Consider the following 1819-nt stretch of genomic DNA (forward strand, 5'->3'; position numbering starts at 1 on the left):
AAAATTGGTACGAGACGCCAGATATGCAGAGCGAGGGATGGGATCAATCTGTTCCGTCTGAGTGCCCACGTCCACCGTCACGGCCCTCATGAATATTGAATCCGACTTCTCGCAAGATTTCTCCATCGAGATCTATACAATGATATCAGAAAAGCATGTGGAAGCTTGGCGTGATAGCGTACGACAATGCCAAGCGCGCCCCATTGGTTTTGTCGACCGATTCCACGACGCTGCATTTCGCTCCCAAAGCTCCTGCGGCAAGTTGAGAAAGTGATGCAAACAGAAGCTTCAAATGCTTACACCTGGCACATCGGATGAAATGAGAGCCAGCCTGATAACAATTGTCAGTAGGCGCGGATGACAATCACGGGCAGTGGTTTACTAAGTACAAGGCCCATCCCTCTTCCAAGCTTCCAGTTGACGTCAGCAAGGTATTCCAATTGCACAGGAGATATCACGCACATCCAGTCATTGTCTGAGGCAATCTTAATGGCGATGTCATATAGTTTCAATGCGTCAGCTCCTTCAGTGAGCGACGCAAATTCAGCATCCATGAGAGCAAGCCAATGCATTGTGTTTTTTGGTGATTGATGCTTGAGCCCACCTGCCGAGATAATGAGTGTCGAAGCAGGTTGACAGCAGCATCTGAGCGTACTTTCTGACGTACTCCTGATTGCTTCGGATTTGCTCCAAGTATCTCGCTCGGTCGACAGGATCAATATGACGATCGCGGAGGCATTGTATCATCGCCAGAGAGTGAAACGTTAACCCGAAGCGAACATGGCGATAGCTGAAGTGATAAGCATCGTTTCATCGTTTCGAACTCATATGATCGACGTACTTGGGGTGCCACTTGCGAGACTCGTATATCTGGAATCCGAGCTCCGCAGCCCGCGACCAGTATCCAAGGCTGTATAACGCAACGACCTTGAAAGTATTGTACCTGACGACAGTATGAGGGTGATGCCCTTGCATGAGAAAGCCACTCACCAGTTCAGGACAAACGGAACATTGGCGGATTGCATGACGACGTTCTCAAGATATTCCGATTCGATGAACTCTTCACAGTCGAGGGCGTCCTCAAGCTTCGTGTTGACAGTATACCCTCCAAAGGCCCGAGCACACATCAAGATAGCTAGAACAAACGTAAGTGGCCAGTAAGAAACCGAATGAAGGAATTTACCCATGACGAGAATTTCCGTGTTGTTTCCTGAAATCCATGTGGTGACGTCTTGATAGGCATCCTCGCAAGACGTAACTAGTTCGCTCACTAAAACGGGAGATCAATCACACGTCGAACGAAGAGCATGAGTAGAGCGCACAGTATCGGTATGTGAACAACTGCGTCTGTACATTGAAGAGACTCGCTAGGCTTGCGTAAATCCTGGCGCGTGTCAGCATATGACGTCTAGTACGATTTAGGACTTACCGGTCACCGGCTGCTCGGGACAGTCGTAGTGCAGACTCTGTTCTAGCGAGGTTGGCTCGAATGTGCTCAGTTTCCCATCCCGAGGCCAATGTAATATACATGACCTCATATTTGCTGCGTGCTTGTGTCAACCATCTCTTGTCAACAATATGGGAAAATCACGTACGCTCTGTCACCGATCACAGAGTGCTTGGCCGCAAGTTGCATCGCTAGTTTGCCCATCTGCTGCCCGAATCTGAAGTGTGCCTTGCGTTCCGCTGCGACACCCAGAGCCCACATAAATCCTCCAGGACTACCAGTGGAGATCCCATGTCTGGAAATGATTGATGAACATCAACTTGTGTCGTATTAGGTATAACGCACTTTAAGCTCAGTTCGATATTCTACGTA

At 48.9% G+C, this 1819-nt stretch overlaps 1 protein-coding gene across 1 annotated transcript in view; it reads right to left on the reverse strand.

The window, feature by feature from the left end:
* Positions 1–43: 43 nt before the first annotated feature.
* The window catches only part of DACRYDRAFT_116815 (uncharacterized protein), a gene marked incomplete at both ends in the record, with an annotated part of 3388 nt that continues 1612 nt past the window's right edge, over positions 44–1819 (reverse strand). Inside the window, 13 exons of the mRNA XM_040770268.1 lie at positions 44–132; positions 183–252; positions 301–331; positions 390–410; positions 463–604; positions 656–701; positions 781–790; positions 842–943; positions 991–1135; positions 1184–1270; positions 1323–1384; positions 1430–1543; positions 1596–1742. Of these exons, the coding sequence (XP_040627858.1) occupies positions 44–132; positions 183–252; positions 301–331; positions 390–410; positions 463–604; positions 656–701; positions 781–790; positions 842–943; positions 991–1135; positions 1184–1270; positions 1323–1384; positions 1430–1543; positions 1596–1742 (1066 nt within the window). The remainder of the gene's footprint in view (positions 133–182; positions 253–300; positions 332–389; positions 411–462; positions 605–655; positions 702–780; positions 791–841; positions 944–990; positions 1136–1183; positions 1271–1322; positions 1385–1429; positions 1544–1595; positions 1743–1819) is intronic.

Source organism: Dacryopinax primogenitus (assembly GCF_000292625.1).
Source record: "Dacryopinax primogenitus strain DJM-731 SS1 chromosome Unknown DACRYscaffold_11, whole genome shotgun sequence".
In the NCBI taxonomy this organism is placed as follows: domain Eukaryota; kingdom Fungi; phylum Basidiomycota; class Dacrymycetes; order Dacrymycetales; family Dacrymycetaceae; genus Dacryopinax; species Dacryopinax primogenitus.